We start from the raw sequence: 23,517 nt of genomic DNA on the forward strand, positions 1-23,517 counted from the left end.
GGAGAGAGAGAGAGAGAGAGAGAGAGAGAGAGAGAGAGAGAGAGAGAGAGAGAGAGAGAGAGAGAGAGAGAGAGAGAGAGAGAGAGAGAGAGAGAGAGAGAGAGAGAGAGAGAGAGAGAGAGAGAGAGGTAGGTTGGAAAGTTTGGGACAAATTTACCTTTTTTTTCTTTTTCTTTTTTTCGGGGGTTTGGTATCTCTTTTGGTTGTTGCTGTTGCTTTTTGTTGTTGTGGTTGTGGTTGATGTGGTTTGCGTAGATACCTTATGCATGCATATTTTAGGTTTTGTGTTTTCTTTTTTTTGGGGGGGGATGTTTGGATTGGGGAGCGGTGTCAAACTTGATGATAATTATGGTTATGTATGTATGTACTATGTGCCTAGGTTTTTTGTCAGGTTTGGAATGGATTGGGGAAGGGGTGGGGGGGGTGCGGGAGTAAATGTAGAGAGGAATATATACGTGTTGTATACCTTGTATATATTGTCGCGGTTCACTTGATATCATCTAAAACGAGATGAAGCTACATATGGCTGGGTGTATCAATACAGAAATATCACCATCTCCTCCGCCAAAAAGTCGAACAAGGCTGAAGCAGGTGGTTGTTCTGTGTATAGCCTCGACATGTCGTCACCTAGCCTGGCCCAGCGAAGAGACCTACTCGGTAAAAGTGTTGGTGTTGTGGGGAACCACCACCACTCGTCTTTGGTGGTGGTGATGGTGGGAGTATAGGATATAAAACCAGACCAAGCGGGTCAATGCTGCTATACCGACCCACCAAGGCCAGCTGGCGTGGGAGAGGAGGAGGTCAGATTTGACGTCGTCGTCGTCGTCCAGTGTCCTCTGGTTCGTGTGACTGTTGTTGTGGTTGGGTGCAAAGTCTAGCGTGACGAGACAGAGCGGGTGTAGGTTATATCGGAGCTCGAACTCGGTCGAGACACGGGGGCGGTGGTGGTGGTGGTGGTGGTGAATTGGTGATCCGACGGAGAAGACCCGCCTGTTGTCTGGGATGGTGGCAAAGTCCAAGACTTTGGTTCTGATGTGGAGGTGGGGGTTTGGTCGGATGGCGCCGAAGGGGTTCTTCTCCCCCAGGGGGGTGATGTTGTGTGGGTTGAGGATTTCCATTTCGGGTTTGAAGTTGTTGCTGTTGTTGTTGTTGCTGTTGAGGGGGTTGTGCGGGTATATCCCGCATCGTTTGTTGTTCAAGATTGAGTTGGTGTATCCTCGGGAGATCTGGCTCCACGAGTGTAGGTGAAGCTCGTGAGATTGGTAGTGCAGAGAGCTGATGTAGTTTGGTAATGTTGGAGTTGCTGTGGGGTTGGTGACGAGGTGCCAGAGGATGCTTCGGGGGATGTCCTGTCGCCAGTAACCGGCTATGTAGTCTTTCTCTGGGTCGAGAAAAGCATCAACAACGCCTTTGCTTGCTTTTAAGTATCGGTGGTACAAGCCTGCCAGACCTGAGATGGCAGGAGGGAAGTCACTCCTGTCTGTGAACGATTCGGGCAGGATTTTGCTGTAGGCTTGTATCAATTCCAACCAGCTATCCAAGACTTCCGACTGAGTGTGGCCGCCTCTGGGTCGGTAAAGGCTAAACACAGCGTCGTCACGCTGCCATATTTCTGCTTCGTAACTGCTGTAGGAAGCATTCATTGTTTTGGTGGTTTCGGAGCAGACGAAGTGAAGGTTTTGTTTTCCAAACACGATGCTACGGAGGGATGAAGCCCTCTCTTGAAACACCCAACCTCTCCTTGCCCACCGACTGTCCGTTTTGAAATCCTAATGTCGAGTATCCCCGGCGACAAATGCGATCCTGAGGCTTGTCATTGCAGAGGCGTAGTCAATATCGGCTTCGACCCCCCTCAGTCGCCAGCAGTACTGCCCAGAAAAGGGCGCAAAGCATGACCGGTATGGCATCAAGATCCGATGCTCTGGTTTAGGCTGGAGGAACCCCTGGCGACAGCTCTGTGAAGAAGCAGCGCAGAGGGTGACAAAGGCGTTGCCGTAGATCTTGTGCATATCCACGCATTGTCGGTCCCAGTCAGCTGGATCGTCCTGCGAGATGCAAAGTGCATCAACCCACAGGTAGCGCAGGGAAAGGGCCCTGCTCATGGCAACCGCATCCTGCACCGAGAGAGGTAGCCTTTTGAACTGGATCCCAAGCCGGTGCTGGGCGAGACTTCCTTGGGTCAGTGTGATTTGCGCGCGAGCATCATCATCTGTCGAGCCCCAGCAGTAACTGAGAGCGGCATACTTCGGAATCTGTGCTGCCGTGAAGGCTTCTTCGCGTGCCACCAAACGTAACTCGGTGCCCTGTACGTCCAGTAGCCTCTCTGGGCAAAAGGAATCATCCGCCAACTGGTGGTCGTGCTTCTCACACTCGGCAATCTGGTCACGGGCCCAACGAAGATAACTGTCTTGGATGCAGTCTTGCCTCGGCTGCAAGTACAAGACGGTATGCAGATGTTCATTATCTAGAGAGGTCAGTTTCCCAAGTCGACAGTGGAGCGAAGCGGTGTGTGTGCCCATACTCGGAGCGGCTTCCGCAACCCACTTGATAATAACCGGTCTAGGGACCTCGATGGGAAGGTTGTCATCAAATATAACTCTCAAATGGAGTCCGCTGAAGCTGGCAATCGTACCCATATCAGGGTTTCTCTACGCGGTATGCTCGAATTGTGATCCAGAGCGGCTCTGGCCCTCGCATTCGCTGCGAGAAAGCCGGGTTCGAGATGATACTGTCTACTTCCGGAACCTTTAAGAGCAGAATTTCTCGCAGTGCTTTGCAGAACTCGCATTGCCGAGACGCTTGCTTAAGACTCGGTAAGTTGGGAAAATTGTCGAGGACAAGATATTGTGTTGTATGTGCCATAGTGAAGCAATCCCACCAGTTTCCCCAACCCATCTTCTCCGGCATCAACGTAAACGCATCATCATATCTCAGAGGCAGGGATGAACTGAACGGTTGGTAGGGATGAGGGCTGGGGAATGCCAGAAGCTTGCACTTGGAGCAGAGTCGTGGCTGTAATAGTGGGACTGGTGGCATGGTGATGATTGCCGTGAAAAAAGAGAAGCATTGAAGCTGTCGAGCATCGTCAATAGGAAAGGCATTATCTGGGTAAGTGCGTAGAAAGAATTGGCGGCCTCAAATTTAGCTGTGCTCTGCGCCTCTCCTGACAACCAATCATGAGTATCTGGGCTCTGCCGCTGCGAGATGCTGGGTGATTTGCGGCGCCAGTTATTCTATCAGTAAGATACTACTCACAAAAATCACATGAAACACGATATGCCAAAACTCATCAACAGAAACATCTCATATTAATCCACAATCTCACGCTACCTAGGTAAACTAACCCCCAACCTCAAACTCTCCTCCCAATCCAACAAGCCAAACTAGACCCCATCAAAAAAGCATACCAAAACCAAAATTCCCAATCCCTAAACACATCAAGCCGTGAGGCAGCAATGTATGTATATTTCCCAATTTCCAGCCCCTTCTTCTTCCCCCTCACACTTGCACACCACTTCATTTTGTCTTTTTATTCCGGAAATCCCTCCGCAACACGCACGCCACCAACGATATTTTTCTTCCCTCATATTTCTTGTTTGTGTGTGTCCAATCTGTGTCTTCCAATCCCATATACCCAAAATTCATCACATCATTCATCAGAAAAAGTTAAACATCAAAACTGCAAGCCAAAAAAACATAAAATATAAGATAAACGCAATGCAAGAAGGTGAAAAAAGATACAAGATGTCGCGTGTTGAAGATGTACAAAGAGCTGATCATGAATAAACCAAGCCAAAAAGATAACCAAATAATAAGAAGAAAGAATTGGTATCTTTACCCACCCCTTATATAGAGACCACAGTAAAGAAAAATAACCACCACGAAAAACAACAGCAGTGGTGGTGTTCGTGTATAATACTGTTGAGGAGTGATCAAATCATCTCACTCTGATGCAATCCGGTCCTGTACTCATCCCTCGCCTGCTGAGCCGCCATCTGCGCCTGGACCTGCTGCAACACCTGGTTGTTCATGCCCCTATAGTTGCTCATCGACACCGGTGGTCCCCTCTCTCCCCCGCCCATTTGTTGAGGGATCATTGGGACGCTCTCATAGGGTGCGTACTGGATCTCTGGACTCTTCGCAGCTTGTCTGCTTCTGCTGGCAGATCTCATCCTCTCTGTTGCGCGGGAAATCCTCGCGCCAATAGAGTTATCAACGCTGCTGCGACCTCTGTTGTGACCGTTTCTGGAGGAAGGGGGTGCCGGAGGTGAGAGGATAGGGACGGTGGACTCGCCGACGGGGATGGCAGCCGGAGCGGGGGGTGGCGGAGGAGGAGGAGGAGGAGAAATTTGCTGTTGAGGCTGGTCTTCGTCCATGACAATCTCAATCATTCCTGAGCTGCCTCCGTAGACGATAGGCTTAGCACCTGAGGCGGCCATATGAGGGAGGGGAGCTGGTGGTGGGGGAGGCGGAGTGGCGAGATGTTGGAGCTCCTTCAGCATTGGGGGGAGAGGAGGAGGCGGAGGAGGAGGAGGGATCATGTTGTTGTTGCCGGCGTCATGGGAAGGACGGCGACCCATGTTACCGAGCATCATGTTTGCGTCGTGGGAGGGGCGGCGGCCCATGTTGCCCAATGTCATGACGTTGGTGTCTTGAGATGGGCGGCGAGCCATCATGCCTGCGTCGGAGGGGCGGCGGCCCGAGGGGATGGCGTTAGTGTCCTGAGAGGGGCGACGAGCGGAATCGTTGCCCATGGCGGAGGGTCCTCGGGAGCTGCCTTGGGGCATGATGAGATCGCGGGGAGGGGCGGACATGGAGCGGCCCATCTGAGCAGCAATGCGGGAGTTGTGCGAGGGAGGAGGTGTGTACACTGTTGATGGGAGCAGCATGGCAAGGCCGCCATCTTCTTGTTTTGGTTCCTCGGGCTCAACCTTCTTGGGAGAATGTCTGGGCGACTGTTGAGTGACGTTCGGCGAGGTCTGGGAAAAGCCAGCTGGAATGGCAGGCACGGAAACATCCTGTTGCTTCCTGCTCGCATCAGACTCCAAGACCAAACGCATGGCCCGCGGTGTGGCGGGAAGGCCGATATGCGGTCCGCGGTTCGCATACATGCTCCGTCCAGCGTTGGGATCCACACTGGCACTGCGGGAAGGAAGATCCTCTTTTCTAGGTGGCTCGTAGACGGTGCTCGGCAGACCCCCAAGTGTAGTAGGCGATCTTCTGCTGGGGAAAAGCTGGTCGGGATGCATGATTGGGGGCACCGAAGGACGCTGAGCAAGAGATTTGCGGCGCTCCTCCAGTTCACGGGCCGCTGCCTCCTTCTTGAGCTGCCTCTCATCCTTGATGACCCTCAGATCGCCCGAATCATCGGCAACCAGCTGCATCGGTGCCGGGGTCTGCAACGGAGCAGCGACCTTGACCCTTCGGGAAGACCCATCAGTTCCAGCGTGTGACGTTGTCCTGCGGATACCCTCCGGCTTCTCGCGGCCTGCATCCCTAGATGACCAGGCATGCGAGCGGACAGACATGGGAGAAGCTGGCCCAGCTCGGTCTCGGTTGGTGCTTGCGCTGCGGTTGTTTCTCTGGCGGAACCTTTCACGCTCCTCCATCGCCTGGCGGTAGTCCTCCTCATCTTCAGATCCTTCGAAGTGCTGAGGTCGGTGCAAGTCAGCCGACATAGGCATGGGCATGGGCATCGGCTGGGGTGAGGTTGGCGATCGCTTGGATGACTGTTCACGGTTTGCGGAGCGGCTTCGAATGTTCAAGGGCGCGGGGACGTTAGACTTGCTGGGGCTGCGAGCCCTGCTTGTGCCCCGTGTCCTACTAGCATTGCGGCTCGACGCTCTGGTCCTCGAAGTCTCGCGATTGGCATAGCCTACTTTTCGTACGGTGCTGGGCTGGCTGGCGGGCTCCAGTTCATCAGTTGAAACATCGAGCATCTTGTTCCTATGATTCAAGTAGTACTGGTGTTCCGCATCGTGGTTGGGCGTGGCCAGGTTGATCAGATCCTCGGGAGACATGGGAATGGGTGACTTTGGCGAACGTTTGCCGCCCTTGGGGGTGTAGTTACGGTCGGCGGCCCGCCCACGGTCCTTCGATGCCATACGACCATCCTTGCGAGACCGGCTGGTGTCACGCGCATTGGTGCGGTTCTCACGGCTGGTCCCACGAGTTCTGCTCTTAGTTTGGGCAGTATCGAGGTTGTTGAGATAGTCATCCAGGCTCTTGTTCTCCTGAGGACGATATCCACGATAGCCTCGAACGCTTGACGCCTGAGACGCTTGCGAGGCAGATGCCAAAGAGCTAGCCACAGAGCCAGCTGCCGATCCTGGACCCTTTCTTCTAGAGGGCCAGTGGTAACGGACAGAAGAGCCGGCCGATGGTTCGGGTGAGGTCACATCTTCAGGGTGGGTGTCCTTGAGCCCCGAGAGGGACAGATCAAGACCCTCAGGGATGCGGGAGCGGGAGCCATTTCTCGTCCTGCCGGCGTCCATAAAAGAAGCAAAGGCGGCTGGTGACGGGGAAGGAGGTGGCTGGTTTCTCGACTGCTGCTTCATCATGCTAGGACTGGCGGTGCTGGGTCTCATAACGTCCAGACCCCTAGCAGCAAAACTAGGTGGCTCGATAGGTTGGATGTTAGCATACGGGTCGCCTGGGGGCTTGCTGATGGCGGTCAAGACATTCTGGTGAGAGTCTGCCTGTTCGCCAATCGAAGGAAGTCGCCGCCGGTTGAAGCCGCCGTTTACAGGACGAGCTGACGCTGGGGTGTTCAGCTGGCTTCGGTTGCCACGAAGGACGGCGGTGGTAGGGTCGGCGCCGCCTGGAGAAAGAGCAGACTCCAAAATAGGAGTCGCCCCAGCAGCAATGGGAGTCTTGCCCTCGCCATCGTTGAGAAACCTGTTTTTAGCATTGGGGTTGCTGAAGGTGGTGATAAGCTTGAGAGATGCGTTCTTTGCAATGCTGCGCTGTGGCCCATGTTGCATCACAGGAGGCGACAGGGGAGGACTGAGCAGCTCCGGTACAGTCTGCGTGATCGTCGGGAATGTGACCTGCTGAGCAGATGGTGATGTCCATGGCTCTGTAGACTCACGGCCAGTACACGCAAAGCAGCGAATGGCCAGTTGTTGCTGACCATGCTGAACCGCCCACTCACCCCACTTCCTCACAATCTGCTCCTGTCGTTCCCACGCGGCCGGGAAGAAGAGGCAGGTGAGGATCAAGGCCTCCATATGCTTCTTGTGGGAGATGTAAATCTCCACCGCATCATTATGATCGCCCATCCCGATCATGATGGTCGCTGCGGCATGAACGTCGCCATTCTCCAACAGCCGCTGGACATAAGCCCGGCCAAGCTTGTGTTGCGATGCCTGTCCTCCAATGCCACTGAGCGCCAGAAGCATCCAGTCAGACGAGGTCATGTTCTCCGACCCCATAGCCATGATATCAGTGCTGATGTCGCCCAGCCATTTGGCCAGGAGAATGCGGTTGGTTGACCCCAGAGGGTGGCGGGACATTTCATCTCGAACCAGGTCGTCAGCATCCTTGTTCCAGCCAAAAATGGTGCTGAGCATTTGCCGGCGCAAATCATCGTTGGTAAGGCGGCTGTTATCGCTGGAATATGGGGCCTTGTAGGGAACATCCATGAGCCGGCTCTTGGTGAATTTGAACAGGTCGGCAACCTTGTTACCATCTGGACTGCGTGGGACCTCATGGCGTAATCTGGAAGGCCTGTGCCGTGAGCGGTATTGTGAGCTGCTGACAGACATGGAGCTGGTCGTCGACAACGTCTCCCTCTCATTCCTGCGGTCACGGCCCGGTGTCACTCCTGATCGAAGAGATGAGCCGGTGGAGATGTAGGTGTTTTCTGTGAGGCCCCTTGACACCACGGAGTCAGGATACCTCCGTGGCATTGTTTGAGAAGTCGAAGACGAAATCGATACGCTGGACTGTGTGACACTGGAGCCAGGGCTGGTTGGGCGACGGTACGGCTCGTTGTCTGATTCCTCGCCGCGGCGAACTAACCGGGCCAATGGTGACCCACGCTCATCATCCGTCTCGGAAAGCTCATGTGGGTGGAAGGCAATCTCGACGTTCGATTCGGTTTCGGAAACGCTACCTGGCTGGTTCTTGTCATCCTCGAGTGAGATAGGGGGTGATGGTGGAAGCAAGTTTGCCGGGTGCTGTACGTTATTAACCATTACTGCTGGCGCGTTTAAATCAAACTGCTGGACGGTATTGTTAGGTCCTAATGTGAAGAGAATGGCACCAGGGCCATAAACTGTCAACCCCCGGACGGTTTCCAGTGTTGGGATGGTGTCATATGTGACGTGCTTTGTCCGCACATCCCATGATATTGTCTCACTGTCATATATCAGCAATTGAGCCACCAAGCCGAACCTCAGCCTGTACTTACGACTCGGAGAACTGGATGACGCGACCGTTTTTGCTCCAGCCCATCCAGTTGGGTCCTACAAGATAATTCTCTGTCCTCTTCAAAATCCGCACCACTTTTGGTGGATCGTCAGTGTTGTATGCTTTCGAAACACTCCAGACCCGAAGATCGCCGTCAGTTGTCTGAACTGCCAGCATGTCTGTTTTTTGTTTGGCTGACGAGGCATGCCATGAGAGCGTCACGATTGGTGATGGCCCCCGGGACGTTACCAAATTGTGAATGATGGTAAATCTTGGCTGAAGAGTAGCAATGAGAAGCGAGCCATTTTGGTAACTAAGCGGTCATGTCAGCGACTATCAGTTTCTTGAACACTGAGTATGAGACTCACCCAATGGCAAAAGTCCTGCAGTCTGCTACTGGTGAGATAGCTGTGATGGCTATTTGGTCAATCGTCCTCGTTGAAAGATGTTCTGATGTTGTAGGTTCAAAGAGAATTACGTTTCCCTGTACGTTTCCTGATGTTGCTGTTAGTCACCCAGTTCATGACTATAAGGCATCGACAATCCCCGGAGCACTCACCAAAGGCAACATTGCCATTGCGCATCCAAGCAGCACAGGTGAGATTCTCATAAGACGCGAACCGAGCCACCTCATCTCCCGTGAGTAAATCCCACACGATGGCCGTCTGCCCTGCATCGTAGCTGACTACCAATCTCCCAGCGCCCATGTCGCTCTGGTTGTCAACGGCCAATAACTGCACCTCTTCGGAATGGCGCGCGAACCGCCTTTCGATGGTGAGACTGTCATGCTGGCAACATACTACCGAGTTTCCCTGGGCGTAGAGAAACATGTTGGAGGTGGCTGCACACGGGTCAAAGTACCTGACGACGTCCTTGGTGTTGGGCGCCATGGCGTAGTCCTGCATGTGAGCGGTCCGTCCCTTGTCGAGAGCCGATGTGCTCGACCCAGCACGGCTCCGAGGAAGATGATGACCGGAAGCAGACATGCCGGCAACGGGGATGGTCTAGATATGTCCTGAGTCCTTGAAGTTTGGAGACCTAGAGATCCCATTTGCAATTAGTATATCGAACGGGTGCATGCAGGAAAAGTCCATGCTCCTGCCCTTTCCCCTTCCTTGCCCCTCTCTTCAGCGGCGCAGATCGAGAAGTTTGCTGGTTCTATCCTGCAAGCCAGGAGATCCCGTATGGCTCCGTTCAAGAGAATCGACACGACGGTGCACAAGGCCAGGAATCAAGAATCGAATATCTCTGAACGTACCGGAGCAGTAGGTGAATTACACCGTCCTTATGCGAAGCGGAGCGGCGAACCAGGACAAGCAGCGAGGCTACACAATCCAACCCTCAACCATCACAAGGAACAGCTCCCCTCCTAGACACTTGGAAAGACGCTGCTGTGCGTTCCCGGGCGGTACGTTCCTCCACGTTCGGTGTTCCCTCAAAATGCCGAACCTAGAATCTTTTGCAGCAACATGAACCGGGGCGAAGATGGCAAGCACAGAAGGGCGGGCTGTGGCAGCTGTGGCTCGGAGTACCGGTTCTTGATCGACAGAAAGTATGATGAGTCGTCGTTGTCGTCGTCGCAATCGTCCTCGGCTTAGGCGAGCGCGTAGGTTCAGTGCGGTGGTGTGCGGTGGCGGGAAAGCAGCAAAAAGGAAGAAGTCCAAGAAGAGGGACGGGAGGGTATAGGTAGGGTCAATCCGCACGGTTGCACTGGAGAGCTCCTCTCGTAGGGGAATGAGGGGAGGGGTGTATGCAGCTTGTTGTATGGGGGCGGCAAAGATAAGTTACCCGCCTCGCCTCATGGGTTCATGGGGTGCTGCGGGACTTGGGGGAGAAGCTCAGGGGGCGTTGCTTGACGTGCTCTCGGCGCTTGTTGTGCAGCAAGACGATCTTCAATGTATGGCCACAGCAGCGGCAGCAGGTACCAGCATAGGGACGAGATATATGCCGTCCCGTTCCTCAAGAGTTTACCGCGCTTCTCTTGCACAACTCTGTGGTTCTCTGGCTTGACGCATGCACGTCGCACGCAGCATGAGCACGTATGTACGAAATAGAGGCAATGGGGGTAAAAAAGGGGGGGGATGTGCTCTGGAAGAAATCGTCTAGTCCTTCCAGGCGCTTACACAGAAAGAAAGCTCGGGCTGTCACTGGACAGGCCCCAGAATAACATATAAAATTAGAGCCCGCCATGCTTTGCTCTGCTGGCCGTTCACTGCCTCTGCCACGCTGCACTGGACAGCAAAAAAATGCGCGAATCTGGGAAGCGGATGCGGAACCGGCTCCTTCACTCACAACATGTGCATTGACTATTCCCTAGGATGGGGACTAGCAGCGGCAGCAGACCAGGGGGGTGTTCTGGTTGAGCACGAAAAGCCACCTGCAATTGGGCTCTGCAACAGACGACCCTGGTCTGCAGGAGCAAAAAGTGACTTTGATCTGGGCTCGCGACTGGTGGGAAGCGTAGTAGCTCCGACTTGAGTGCCCGATGTAGGTACAGGGTACATGTACGGATACATCCAATATTGCCATAATTAGCCTCTCCGCTTTGCCTGTGAGGTGTCGACGAGTCGCAGCGAGACAGTCGATTTCTTGAGAAATGTTGGAACCTGACCGCTGGTCGTCAATGGTCGTCCAGAGCTGACGGTGATATCCGCGTGATCAGTCTCAAACAAGGCGAGGAACTGAGGCGGTTTTTTTTGTGGTCTTGAGGCCAAAACCATAGGCGGGTTCGGGAGAGGCCCCCGAGGTAGCACCTCAGCACTTCAACACCTAAACTGCTCTCTGTCCATCTGTCTGTCCTCCGTGAAGGCGAGGTGAGTGGGTGGCGTGCTGCCCGAATGCAAGACAGACCTGTGTCGGGGACTGGGCCAATCTGGGGCTGTAAGCGGTACCTTTCCAGGCGTGCATCTGGTGAGGTTGCAACGATCTGCGGGTGCTCTGCCAATGCCAATGCCAATGCCAATGCGAACTTGTTGAAAATGCCCATCATCGCCCCGCAGGCCGTGCCTGGGAGAGGAACATCCGGGCCTGTAACAAAGCTGTAGGAAGTAGGTAGTAGTAGTAGGTAGCAGCTGGTGGTGTAGCTGTACCGTGGATGGCTACTCGCAGCATCTCGATGAGCAGAGTACTATAAAGAGAGAGTCCCGTGGTCAGTCAGACGTGGTGTTTGCTCCCTTCCATGTTTCTGCCGTGCTCTGCCGACTCTCTCTGTCCGTGGGAATGTCTTCTTCATCATCCCGGTCCTTTGGTATTTCGACGTCTTGAGATGCGCTTGGGCCGTGGGGTAGATTGGGTGGGGAAAGGGCTCGAGAGGAACAGAATTGGCGGCGGGGAGATCAAGGGTCTAAGCGCCCTCTCTTCTGATTGGCTCCAAAACCCTGCCCTGCAAGACCAATCACGGCTGCTATCACCCTCGCTGACAAGGATGCCATTGATGCTATCATCCCTCCCGCCTTTGATCTTTCGATACGTCCTGCGTTATTATCCTATTGTTCTGTCCTCGAGTCGAGCACGCTCTCAGAACAATGGGCCAGTCAGATCCCCAAGCCATGAACACTGGCGACCCCGGCTTCCTGGTTGAAGACTGTCGGAGCCGAGCTTCGCGTGCAGCTGTTGCAGAAAAGGTTGGCGTCGGTTTATGGAGTTCCTTTCTGAGATATAATTTCAGCAGCCCAGCTGACGACTCTGGTTCCATCCGATCCTTTCCACTCAGATCACACAAAGATGCCATGGCATCGACCTCGGAGATTCTCTCAAACACTAGGGACTATCCGAAGCGTCTTTCCCTGATTTTCCACCGTCTAGTCATGATCTAGCGGGCTGGGCCGGTCTGACAACGGTTGGCCGTGACTCCATATCAGAGCAGACCGTCCTTTTGCAGGACCTAATGCGGTGAAGCCTGAACTAATCCATTAATGAGGCTGCTCGAATATCTGGTGCTGGGTGTGTACAGATTCTGAAACCCCCAAACCTCAAACACAGGTTGAAGCTCTTCGGACCTGGACTTTGTGTTTTATTACACACGAACCCCACCATCAGCAAACGACGTGCAGGTCCGTTCACACTTTACCTGAGATTTCCAGCTTCCAGATTTCTTAGCATTGCGGAAGAGCTCGTGGTTTGGTTTTGTGGGTGGGAGGGGACCTGTCAATGCATCCCCACCGTCTTTACAAATCACCCGATGGTGCCCAGTCACCCAGTCTTGCACTCTTTGCGCCCACAGCGGCCAACGGCCTTGCATAAGAGAGGCCCCGATTCGCCTCAAGGCCTCTGCTTTTGGCATGGAGACCACCATTCGAGGTGATCGACAGAACCCCTATGAGATTGCTCGCTTTGACAGTCGATGGTCTCATCATGCACCACTGCGTGTTGTGTGTGTGCTATGCCTCTCTTGAAGGAGCTGACAATACTACCCAGGCACCACACCTAACCCTCGACGACATCTGGCTGCGACCACGCAACCACAAGGGCGATGAAACCCCCAACCAGCGGCCTACATAGGTACGGGGGGGGGTTACCCGGAACAGTCGGGTCCTAGGTGGAGAGACGAACCCAATGGAGCTATCAGTTGAGCTTCTGCTGTGCCTTCTGGCCGAAATGCAATGCATCGCGATACCATGTGCAGAATGTAGTGTAGTTTAGACCGTTCTACCCCGCGACCGGAATCTGTGGCCTGGCTGCAAGGTAACGATTTGACACGGGCGGTCCACGCCCAGCTGTTCTCTTATTCCCTCGGGGAATGACGGCCGTGCTGCCTCCCAGCTCTGTATATCGTCTGTGTCGCTGTGACTCTCTGGTGTTGGCCGCTCTTAGACCTTCCACGCTCGTGCGTGGCCTATCTAGCGGGCCGCTGCGTACCTGACATGGTCGTGTATGCTGTCCCACCCGAAGCTTTAAAGTGCGTGCAGGTCCTTCCAGGAACACAGAGGCGAACAGACGAACCAATGCGTGAGCTAGCTCCCGTTGGTTCACCGTCCTGCTGGAAGCCCCCCCGCGGGGCGACTCGTGCTGCTTGCTGAGACACCACGAGCACGAGAAAAAAGGGCTTGGGTTCGGCGTTGGTTGTTGCGTAACGCTGCCACATTCAACATCCAACACCAGTGGCTTTTTGTCCCCATTGCTTATTATCCGGCTGGGGTGGCCGGCATCCTCCGTTGTCTTGAAATTTGATGTCCAAGTCGGGATGATCAGATAGAGTAGCTATCAGTGCTTTGTAAGAAGAATGATACACACCTACATCCAATTAATTTCCCTTTACATGACTACTGCAGTCTGATCAACTCGGAGGTATTTGATAGCTGCAAGGAGCTGCTCGTCGATGATAGGTAATCATAGTGGCCGTTTTAAACTTTTTGGCTTAACAACCGAGACTGATATTCAAAAGTGTCCAAGCGGGAAGGGAAGAGAGAGCTTTGACCACCTCCCCACTTCATCGCGGGGCAGCAGATGGGTTCCACTTAGTTCCAGGTCTTGCCACAAGGGTCTCTTTTCGACTTGATGCTCCCAGATATCAATCATATTGAATATTGAATTGGCAGACGGATGGGAATGAGACACAGAGCTGCGGCTCACAGGCCTTGTCGTGACATTGCGTATCGCAATTTTACTCGAATGCACGAAATGCAAATCCCATCGCGGCATGGCCACTACGACAACCGCAACCACACAACGTCGTGATCGCTTGGTGTCCAGGCTTTGTCATCATGGCTCCCGGACTCGAAACTCTCGAGTTGCTCAACGTGAGTTATGCCTCCCGTCATTGGCTTTTGCATCTGTCTCTTGACTGCCAGATCTCGCAGCATAATTGTGCATTGCCCTACACACCGACAGGTGTATGGGCTACAGATGCCTATGCACCCCTCACCTCGATCCCGATCCAACAGGAGTTCTCGTTGACCCCTGCCTCGACAATGGGATTGTGACGAGCTCTCATCACGAGTTCGTTTCGATATTAGCAGCCACCACCCACCACATCTCTGATCAAAATGTTTGCCCGTTTTGATTCAGGCACAGCAGACCAGTTCAAGCTGGCTTCACCGCTCGTCTGTCTCACCTTTCTGGCCCCTCTGAGTAGATGCGTAATGGGTGCAGCTCCCCGCGAAACAGTCCCGACGGCGTGAGACAACTCTCGCTCTGGCCTTCGTCTCCGAGACCTGCTTGCTGCTGGTCGCCGCCGACAACGCCGCCGAAACGCCTCCAGCTGCTGGCCTTCGAGAAACCCTAGCGAAAAGCAGTTTGTGGCATACAACGTCTTTTTCATTGGCCGCGTCCTTGCCACACCATGCCGGAGCATCACACCCTCCTTTCTCACTGGCAAAAGCTTCTTAGCCTGCCAAGTCTGGTGACAAGAAGGTCGTCACACTGGCGCGCTTGATCACGGGCTTGCTGCGATTCTCGCTTTTTTTGGGATATCAGCATCTTGAAGGATTTCTCACTAGCCGGGAATAGTTACGACTTTGGTCTCAGGGAACAGTTTCTTACAGCTCATATTTTTCCCTTATGTCGCCGGCCCCGAGACATTGTCCCACAGCAAATGTCTCTTGCTCTTCCATATTTCCTTCTATCAGCGATCGTCGATCGTAGTGTAGAGATTCCATTTGCTTTCAAAAGGCCGTCGACGTCGACACAAGCGTGTCCCTACCAAAAAGCCAAGGATCATGGATCGGGTAAGACATCTCCTAAAATGCTTGTCAACAAGGGCAAGCGAGCGGCGCCGGGTGCTTTTTGCGGGCGGACGGACGGGATGCTCGAGGGCCCTTGTCCGATGATGATCTCCCCCGCCGTCGTCCGCTCTCCCGCCTGTGCCGCCGATGAGATGTAATCCCTGTTCATATAACTCTTTTCAGGCCTGCTAGCCTCAAGAGCTGAACGAAAAAGCAGGACTGGAGGACACCAAGGGATTGCTTTCAAGTAAGGCCAACTTTGTCGCCAAACTTTATCATCACACCCCAAAAACTGGCTTGCCGATCACCAACTTTTTTTGCCTTGTTCGGCGTGCTGACCTGAGCCGTGACTTGACCAACAAGCGGGCCGTCACCTTTTTTTTGTTTCTGAACCCTGGACTATCAATCACGCGCTAAGGGGGGTTGGCGAAGGGTTGAGGTCTCGGATCACATGGGACATCACATTTGCTATTTGCAATTCACACATGGGGGGACGGGGATGAAAGTTCCTTGTTTTAAAATCTGACATTTGGCGTCGGTGAGGTGACGAACAGCCTTGTTATTGGGGTTTATTTTTGAGACTTGTCGTCAGTTTGAGAAGCGTGGCTTATATGGACGCTGGCTGTGGTTGATAGATAGCCTCGCCAGATAGCCTTACATGTTTTCTTTGTCGAGGCGATGGACTTTTAGGCGAGTATTGATGTTGACTACTCGAATCAGCTGCTTCCTACCTTACATTAATCGCCAATACTTTAGGTGTCTGTGCCCGCCGTTCGTGATAGATATGAGATTGAGGAGGGAGCATGTAGACATCAGTTATATATATATATGCCTTCCAAGCTAACAGGCAATGCGCTATAACACAGCCTTGATCAATCTCTGAAGAGTAAGCTTTCAAGTGAAATCTCCGAGCAATTCCCACTTGTCGTTGACATTTCACAGATGGGGTATATGATGTCCCTACTTAAACAAACGAATAGATGTGCAGCTCTCAAACTTTGACTCACATATGCCATCCTGATAAGAAGCTCCAGCCTCAGTTGAGTTTGGTATAAACGGAATGGTGCTATTATTTTCTCTTGTTCCTGCCGCGGTAAGGTAGGGAGGTTACCTTGGTCTTGGGCGTCAGAGAGGGACTTAAAACCCCCGTTTGCCTATTTTCTTCATATATTTGAACCGAGTATATAGCTTCAGGAATGCCATTCGCTGGCTGCTCCAAAACAGGTGTTTTCTTCATAATTTTGAGGCGCCCACTTTTGAGTGACTTGGTAATTAGCGTGAGTACGCAGAGAAGTAGAGAGAGAAAACGAGCTATGTTGGGATTACTTGAGAGCCAGTTACCCACCAACTTATGTCTCCGTAGCTTGGAGAGAACTGATACACTGTAACTTGGTCCCTTGTGTCTTCACTCCTCAGCAGACAACTCCCGTTCAGAAAAACACACCACCCAATCAATAAAGACAAATCTCCCTCTCCTCCGCCACCGTCTCAAACAGCTCCGCCAAAAGCTTGTTAGATCCCACAACATTTGGCGTGAACACACCCACACGATAGAAACCCGAGGAGCTACCGCCGCCCGGCACAGGATGCAACACCAAACCGGTCGGTTTATGCAAGACAGGTTCATCGCCCTCACCAACAGGGCGACGACCGTCCACCTCGGTACCACCAACATCACAGTACCCCAGCAACCCCAAACAACACGACGACCGCAGCAGCATCTCAAGAACACACTCTTCATACTCCCGCATGACACCAAACCGGTCTCCCACTTCAAAATCAAGAACAGGAGACGCAAAATCGACATTAACCAGACACACCGCCTGTCTGTCCCCACGTACTAGCAACTGAAAACTCGAGCGCAGGCTGCGATCTAACCTCACAGAACATATCGTCAGCGAAGCCGCCAAACCTGCCACTTCTACCACCCGGGTTCTGAGCAACAGATGCGGATGCCGTTGAATATAACCAAACGGGCTTTCCCCCAAAGGTTTCGTTCTCGCGTTCAGTATACTCACTGCTGGCTGAACGTTCCAGTAGTCTGGAGGGTTGGAGCAAAAGATATTCCAAGTTTTCCCCCGCGTCAGCTGGCTCCACGAGGGTATATGCTGCTGCTGTGACAACCCGCGTAGTCTATTGAGAAGGCTCTGGAACCAAGCCCGAGGGGGTGCCATAACAGCACTGTCGATTGTCACACCATGGGAACAGCTCCAGATTTGCCAGAGCAGGCTTCGAGTGAGGTCTTGCTGCCAGTAACCAGCAATGTACTCTGGGTTCAACCTGATGGATGATGCTTGACTCGACGAGCTTTTTGCAAGATACCGATGATACACTGCTGCTAAACCCGAAATGGCGGGAAGAACATCGAGCGGGTTAGTGAAGGAGTCGGTCGACATTTCCCCATACTTCTGTATCAGGTACAGCCACATGTTAAGTAATTCAACTCGACTGCTTTGGTCATTCGGCCTCTTTAAGTGGAACGACGCTTCCCTTGCGAGTTGCTGTTGCATTATTGGACCTCCACCGCCATCTAGTGACAGCCGGTCCCCAGATATAGTGCAATAACCCTGCGGCACATCGGTCGAAGGGGGACAAGCAAACTGCAAATGATCCCTCCAAAAAAGAAGTTTGCGCTGAGACGAAACTCTTTCTTGGAATACCCAACCTCGATTTCGCCAAACATGGCCAAACCAACGAAGAGATCCGAAGATACGCAAGGGGTACATATGTTTCTCGATCATAATTTCCGTCCCTGCTATGTCAAGCCGTAGGCTGAAGTAGCCAGCGACCTCATTATTTGTCGACCGAAAGGGTATAGAGGCTTGGTACTGATGGGACTCCATCAGCCCATCAACACAGCTCTTTGAGGATGCAGCACATAATGTTATGTGTGCATTCCCGTAGACTTTGTGCATATCACCACATTGTTGTTCCCAGTCAGCTGTATCATCCTGCAGTATACAAAGCGCGTCCACCCAGAGATAGGGCAAGGCAAGCGCCCTGGTGACACGAACTGCATCTCTCACCGGAAGAGGCAATTTCTCAAGCTCAACCTTTTGAAGCCTGTATGCCAAAGTATCTTGCGTCAGTGTATGCTGTTGGCTTGCAATCTCTGGGGGGCCCCAGCAATAACTAAGTGCCGCGTACTGTGGCACTTGGTCCGAGGATGCAAAGACTCTCTCTCCTGAGACCAGTCTTGCTGGCTCAGCTCGCACATCAAGAAGTCGTTTGGGAACAAATCTCGGATCGGCGAGTGTATGGTTGTCTTCCTTTGGGAGCATGTCCTTGATCCGAGACAGCGACTGAGGGTCTCCAAATCGCTCTGGCAAGCGAAGATAGGCGGCAACAGGCTGGCTGTCTATCACTTTTTTAGCTGAGAATACTCAATACTCGTGGTCATACGCATAACGACCTTTGGCTGCTTCTGCCACCCACCTCATAAAGAAAGGCTCCCTGAACAACCCTAGCTCGGAGTGCCCTAACTGCTTGAATATGGTAACCCTCAGCTGAACGGCAAGCCGAATACAGTTCCTTCGACACCACGAGTAATATGCTCGGATTATGAGTAGTGAAGGGTCCAAACCATGGCGATCTTGGTCATTCTTTGAATCCGGACCTTCCCTGACACCTCGGAGCAAGTGGGCGTACTGAACCAAAAGCGCATCCCTTAACTTTTTGCAAAAATCACATTTGAAAGAAGAGTCCCTAAGAGTGGGTAGAGTCGGTAGAGTATCAGACAGGAAGTATGCCGTCGTGGCAAGCACATCGAATTCACCCTTACTGATGTCTGGGCCAACCCTGCACCACCCCATCCGGCCTGGTCGCGGTGCGAGTAGTTCATCAAGGTCCAACGCCAGCTTTGGGGAACGTTCCACGAACTCTTCTTTGAAGGTCAATAGACTGCATCTCGAGCAAATATGAGAGGGTTCGCGAGGTGGTGATTTGAGCGTTGGTGATCCAGGTCTGGAAGTCGTCATGGTGCATGTGCGCTCTTGAGTTTGCACAGTTGGTTAATGAACAGACTGGTAGATAGAGACAGAGCGATGATCGAAATATGGGCAACTTTGTAATAGAACCGTGGGCGGGATTACGAGAAGACTTTTAGGAGAATGTGGTTGAAAGAGAGGGCATCAGATTCCCAACGAGAAGCCAAGCTAATAGCGGCTTAGCCTACAGCCTCGCTCTGAGGGCACGCGCTGCCTGCTCACGTGGTTGCTCCTACCTAGTTTATTGACGTTCCGCCCGCCACTGCCATTAACTTCTGTAAATTCTCTACGAGGCAAGCACGGTAGAAGACCTTAAGCAGGAGCTACTCTCACTTCATCGATGTTACCTTCCAAGTTTGAAAGACACCTACAGGTAGGAGACGTGAATGCAATATCACCAGTCATGCCTAACACCATTGCCAGGGTGCCTTTCAATAGAAGCACTTCAAGTACAAATTGTTCTCCTCGGCCGATCTCATTTGCTGCTGTGGAGGATGGACTCCCTCATAGCACATACTGATATTTCAATCCGGAGGGAGATAACTCAGATTCACGCATCTCCATCACTCGGATCCGCCCTGGTAGATAACCATAGTTAGCATAATCCGTGCCCCTTCTCTCTTTCTCCCTCACAAACGCAGCATCTCAAAACACACGTAAACTCAAACTCCCATGGTACACGCCTTCCTTCCCCATGCAGCTGGCACCCAGCGACCTGCCTCAAGAACGACTGGCGGTTGACAGTCAACAGACTATCCATGATCTACTATATGATGCCGAATATCTTCAAGACTCTATTCAACTGCAAAAAAGAAAAAAAAGGTATAGTCCTGATCAAAAACATACAACACCGGGGATTCCCCAGTGATCACCCACCTGAGTACTAAGCCAGCTGTGCGCAGCTTATCTAGGGGAGAGCGAACGGGATCCCGAGCTTTCTGCGCCATATGATCGTATGTGATTATTTGGGCAAGTACTTGACATCAACTACCATAGTCCAACAGGCTGGCCACAAGGAAAAGCCCAGTGCTATACCTTCCCACAATGTCTCCTCCCCTACCAAACCTCACCCCCGCCTCTCCATCAACCCCCCAACCCTCTCCCTCCCACCCAACTCCCAATCATCCCAACACAACCCCAAAACAACCGTATCCCTCCCTTTCTCCCCCTCCTCCGCCCCCCTCGGCACCCCCCTCCCATTCCCAACCTTTGTCTCCCCCCTCAAAACCATATGCCACCTCATCACCCCCTCCCTCCTAAACCCCAACCTCTCAGCCGTCCTAACACTAGCTTCATTCATCGCGCTAGCCCTCCACTGCACCCTCCTCAACCCTATCCCCCCCTCTTCAGGCCCGTCAAGTGCGTAACGCAGCATCAACCCCACAGCATTAGTGGTAACATGTGTCCTCTGATACTGAGGTAAAATAACGATACATCCAATCTCAGTAGATAAATGCACAGGCGAGGTGTCCATGAAGGACATCATACCCGCTAGTTCGCCTTCTTCATCTTCCGGGGAGGGGGGCCGGGTTTTGTCGATGACGGCAAAAGTGAAGTACCCTTGTTGAGGGAAGGAGGTTGTCTCGAGGAATTGGGTGATGAACTGGGACGTGGAGGTGTAGGGACCCAAGGGCATGTGGGCGTAGAGGGAGGGGTGGGTGATGATGTGGGATGTGAAGGTTGGGGCGTGGGTTGAGGCCTGGGATGGGGTTAGTGTAGGTTTGGTGAGCGGGAGTAAAAGAAAAGGGAGAGACGAACAGAGAAAGGGACCAGTTTCACCCTGTCGTTGGAGAGGGTGCGGATGGGGAAGCAAAAGTTGTGGGGTTGAGACATGGCGATGGGGGGGATTGCTGTTGCTGTGGTGTGTTGAAGGTATGGCTATGTAGAGAGGAGATAGTTGTAGAGTTCTGCGTGGCTGATCGTCAGATCTTAAGGATGCACCACCGAGATGCCAACCCCTAGACAATTCCGGTGAGTGACTCACGGCTTATCTAGGAAGGCGTCCTCAGCTCTCCCCAAGACAATCCGGGGGGTGGCTGGTTTGGCTATGGGAGAGCGATGCGCAAGGCTGAAAGGAAAAGTCCAACCTTGTAAGCAGAATCAAGGCATTGTTCAGTAATCACGGTGCAAATTGAAACTCAAAAGTGTAAAGAATGACCAACCAACTTCCGTTGCGTTGTCGTTGTTAAGTGCTAACTACTGAAGCTATCTACTTGAAGAGTAATATGTACCACGAAGGGTGAGAAGCCAAAAAAAAACTTGAAAACAAACTAACTAATTGGGGGGTATCATCATATGCGCCTGCCTTATTCCTTCAAAACCAGCGAAGATAAAAACCAAAAACAGACTGATGGGGTATCTCAAAAACCATAAACCAACAAACATACCAGAGACCAATAACAAATGTCTCAGATAATACAAGATCCCCATCTCAAGGTAATAAAAAAAAACTCCAAGTGATGCTAGATGCCGATGATGATGCAAGGCGCTGATGATGTCGTGTACTGCGAAGCTCTGTGTAAAAATGCCCCTGACAATTTAAAAAAAAAAAAAAAAAACAAATCCCAAACTTTTTTGTGTTCCCGAAAATGCCCAAAGTAAATGCTCGCTCGCTTGGTGAACAAAAGAAAAAAGTATTATGTTTCGGATGGAAGCATAGGAGCTGATCCAAATCGAAACGCGGAAGAGAATGATAATAGCGAAAACGGATAGTGGCCGATCGCTAATTAGAAGGGATATTGGTTGATGAAGAAGAAAAATTTGTTGTGCGGAATGCGGGTGTCCAAAGTCCCCTCGGCGGGAACCCGTCCGCGCGATGCGATGGTGGTAGACAGAACCACAGGATGTGTGTTTTGTGCGACGGGACCAAAGAGGGTTGGTGATTGGTCGGCGGGAAGGAAATGTGTAAGTCCGGGTACACCTCGGGTGTTGGGTGTAGAGGGAAGGACGGGCCTCGGAAGAGACGGGTGGATTTCCCGACTCTGCCACACAAAAAAACCAAGAGCCCAAGACGGGCCGTTTTTTTTTTGCCCTTCGACGAAATCCTACTCGGATGGAGTCTGACCGCCGAGGGCCCGCGAAACGAGGGGAAAATCCTGCTGTTGCTGCCTCGGCAGAACAGTCAAGCTCTTTGACCACGTTGCGTCACAAAATGATGGCGGTGACGATGAGATGTGAGTCAAAATCAGGAAGGCTGTTATCCAAGGTTAGCGGGCTGTTCCGGCTTGTGTCGGGTAGCGCACTTTGATAAAAAAAAACAAAAGACTTACCGGTTAAAGGAGGTTGCAATGGGACCGTTGACACCCAATACCCCATATCCACCACCCACGCCTCGGCACTGGGTTGGTAAGGCAAAATGCCTTGCAGTGAAAGCGACCTCTCTTCACTCGGAGATGGGAGTCATGGCAGTGAGCTTGCTGGACTTGCTCTTCTTGGTGGCGCTAGCCCTGCGCTTGGCCTGCTGCTTCCTCTTCTCCTTCTCGGCGAGGACGAGGCGCATCACCTCGCGCTGGTAGGCCGCCCTCTCACGTTGCATCTCGAGGAGCTCGGTCTCGGTGGGGTACTGAGTGGGTGGTGACTGGATGGGAGAAGCACTGCCGTTGCTGGAAGAGTCGTCCTCGTACATGTCGCTGGCGCCAAGGAGGTCGTCGTCCGAGATGTATGACGAAACCCGTCCCTCATAAGAATCCTGCTCGCAGAAAGACTCCCGGCGCGGCCATGATGGGAAGGCACAGGTCGCGTCGAGTCCTCTGGTGGAAAATGGGCTGGCAGCGATATCCATGGGAGAGGCCATGGTGTGGTAGCTGCCATAGGGGCTGTAGGAGTGCGAGTAGGAGCTGCTCGTCGAGCTCGTTGATCCGTATGAGCCGTACATTGTGAGACTGTTTGATGTATGTGTCGTCGATGGTGACGTAGTAATAGTAGCTAGGCTGGAGTATATCAAGGTGGAGATGATCTTCGACTGATGTTTCTGTTTGCTGTTGGATGGTGAAGTTATCGTTGGAGCAGATCAGGATCCAGAGGGCCGGAGTGTGAGGATGGGGGGATCATGAGTCTTATATCTACCTCTCGTGGATGACCAGGCATGGGAGGGCGGATGCAAGGGTGGGTGTCCCAGGAAACAGGATACGTGGGGCAGATTGGGGACTGAGATTCCGTTTGGAGCGAAACAGGCATCTCGGGCAATGCTTGGATAGGAAAGACAAGTGACAAGTGACAAGGCAAGGGGGTGGTGGCAGGGGGAGGCGGGTTGCGGCGCGCGAAGGTATCTCGGTACGTACCCAAGTACCCTCCGTTTTTTGGGCTCCAAAGACGGAGCTTGAGTGGGATGCTGCCGTCGGGATCGTCCCCGTGTGTGGGCACCCCATGATGAACACTAAATTAGCCTGCCTGGGGACCCTCGGTCGGGACAGCCACGGCCTCGAGATCCTGCCCAACCGCGGGCCTCCCCCACGCGC

General features: G+C 52.8%; 6 protein-coding genes across 6 annotated transcripts; all 6 read right to left on the reverse strand.

Annotated features, from left to right (window-relative positions):
• Positions 1-650: 650 nt before the first annotated feature.
• Positions 651-1,643, reverse strand: QC761_0056900 (uncharacterized protein; the record flags this gene model as incomplete). The annotated part of the gene is made up of 1 exon (XM_062872530.1): positions 651-1,643. One exon carries the CDS (start codon positions 1,641-1,643, stop codon positions 651-653), a length of 993 nt encoding a protein of 330 aa, XP_062733820.1.
• A 126-nt stretch (positions 1,644-1,769) lies between these two features.
• Positions 1,770-2,636, reverse strand: QC761_0056910 (uncharacterized protein; the record flags this gene model as incomplete). Its single annotated transcript, XM_062872531.1, has 2 exons — positions 1,770-2,464; positions 2,522-2,636. 2 exons carry the CDS (start codon positions 2,634-2,636, stop codon positions 1,770-1,772), a joined length of 810 nt encoding a protein of 269 aa, XP_062733821.1.
• Positions 2,637-3,932: 1,296 nt separating this feature from the next.
• On the reverse strand, positions 3,933-10,515 carry QC761_308520 (uncharacterized protein; the record flags this gene model as incomplete). The annotated part of the gene is made up of 5 exons (XM_062877995.1): positions 9,671-10,515; positions 8,972-9,450; positions 8,781-8,907; positions 8,414-8,725; positions 3,933-8,361 (listed from the first exon to the last, which is right to left on the reverse strand). The coding sequence occupies exons 2-5, from the start codon at positions 9,396-9,398 to the stop codon at positions 3,933-3,935; spliced, it is 5,295 nt and encodes a 1,764-aa protein (XP_062733822.1). The 5' UTR covers positions 9,399-9,450; positions 9,671-10,515.
• A 5,640-nt stretch (positions 10,516-16,155) lies between these two features.
• Positions 16,156-19,427, reverse strand: QC761_308530 (uncharacterized protein). The gene is made up of 2 exons (XM_062877996.1): positions 18,487-19,427; positions 16,156-18,432 (listed from the first exon to the last, which is right to left on the reverse strand). Exons 1-2 carry the CDS (start codon positions 19,049-19,051, stop codon positions 16,526-16,528), a joined length of 2,472 nt encoding a protein of 823 aa, XP_062733823.1. The 5' UTR covers positions 19,052-19,427; the 3' UTR covers positions 16,156-16,525.
• A 699-nt stretch (positions 19,428-20,126) lies between these two features.
• On the reverse strand, positions 20,127-20,893 carry QC761_308540 (uncharacterized protein; the record flags this gene model as incomplete). The annotated part of the gene is made up of 2 exons (XM_062877997.1): positions 20,127-20,759; positions 20,819-20,893. 2 exons carry the CDS (start codon positions 20,891-20,893, stop codon positions 20,127-20,129), a joined length of 708 nt encoding a protein of 235 aa, XP_062733824.1.
• Positions 20,894-22,104: 1,211 nt separating this feature from the next.
• QC761_308550 (uncharacterized protein) lies at positions 22,105-22,934 on the reverse strand (the record flags this gene model as incomplete). Its single annotated transcript, XM_062877998.1, has 3 exons — positions 22,105-22,253; positions 22,330-22,397; positions 22,447-22,934. The coding sequence occupies 3 exons, from the start codon at positions 22,932-22,934 to the stop codon at positions 22,105-22,107; spliced, it is 705 nt and encodes a 234-aa protein (XP_062733825.1).
• Positions 22,935-23,517: the final 583 nt, after the last annotated feature.

This window comes from Podospora bellae-mahoneyi, chromosome 3 (genome assembly GCF_035222275.1).
Source record: "Podospora bellae-mahoneyi strain CBS 112042 chromosome 3, whole genome shotgun sequence".
In the NCBI taxonomy this organism is placed as follows: Eukaryota; Fungi; Ascomycota; class Sordariomycetes; order Sordariales; family Podosporaceae; genus Podospora; species Podospora bellae-mahoneyi.